A 717-nucleotide genomic window follows, 5' to 3' on the forward strand; every position below is an offset into this window, starting at 1 on the left:
GGGTCCCCCAAGTGGTTTGACATCCCCCCCCCCCCCTTCTTCTCCTCCTCAGAGCCCCTGCATCCCGGAGCAAAGAGTGTCAGTACTCACCTCCGGAGATGGAGGAGGAGAGATGGATTTGGGAGACAGGGATCGCTGCAAGGGGGCAAGAGGCATTTTATTCCAGCAGCCCCCCCCCCCAAAAAAAAAACAACACCCAGGGGATGTGGGGGTGCTCACCTCTCGGCTCCGGGGCAGCTCCACGTGCTCCATGAGGGAATAAGTGAAATGGGGTTCATAGATCATCAGGTCGGGGCGCTCGATGTCCAGGATCGCTTTGTCCTTGGGGATGGCAGCCAGGTCCTTGTAGCCCAGGACCTCGTTGTCCATTTTAGCCTGGAAGGAAGGGGAAAAAAAAACCACCCCTTTGTTGGTTTGGTTTTTTTGGGGGTGCAGAAAGGGAATATTGGGGTGATGGGAGGGAGCTCTTACCACGATGCTGGAGGGCGACCCGGGGACGCTGGAGCCGCGGGAGGAACAGACGCTCCCAGGGGAGGTCAGTGGTTGCTGGAAGGGGGGGGAAAAAGGGCAAGTTTTGGCAAATCCCATCCTCAGCACAACCTGGGAAGGGGCTCATGGCCCTGGGGACACCCCTGTGCCCCACGGACCTCAGTGCAGCGGGATAAAAACCCCCTCGGGGATGGGGAATGGCTGGATGGGGTCTCCTGGGGGGGGGGT

General features: G+C 59.7%; 1 protein-coding gene across 1 annotated transcript in view; it reads right to left on the reverse strand.

The window, feature by feature from the left end:
* The window catches only part of DMTN (dematin actin binding protein), a gene marked incomplete at both ends in the record, with an annotated part of 4,477 nt that extends 3,931 nt beyond the window's left edge, over window positions 1-546 (reverse strand). The window contains 3 exons of the mRNA XM_009993758.1: window positions 91-135; window positions 220-375; window positions 472-546. Of these exons, the coding sequence (XP_009992060.1) occupies window positions 91-135; window positions 220-375; window positions 472-546 (276 nt within the window). The remainder of the gene's footprint in view (window positions 1-90; window positions 136-219; window positions 376-471) is intronic.
* Between the last annotated feature and the right edge of the window lie 171 nt (window positions 547-717).

Source organism: Chaetura pelagica, unplaced genomic scaffold (genome assembly GCF_000747805.2).
Source record: "Chaetura pelagica isolate M959 unplaced genomic scaffold, ChaPel_1.0 scaffold2893, whole genome shotgun sequence".
NCBI classification, from domain to species: Eukaryota; Metazoa; Chordata; class Aves; order Apodiformes; family Apodidae; genus Chaetura; species Chaetura pelagica.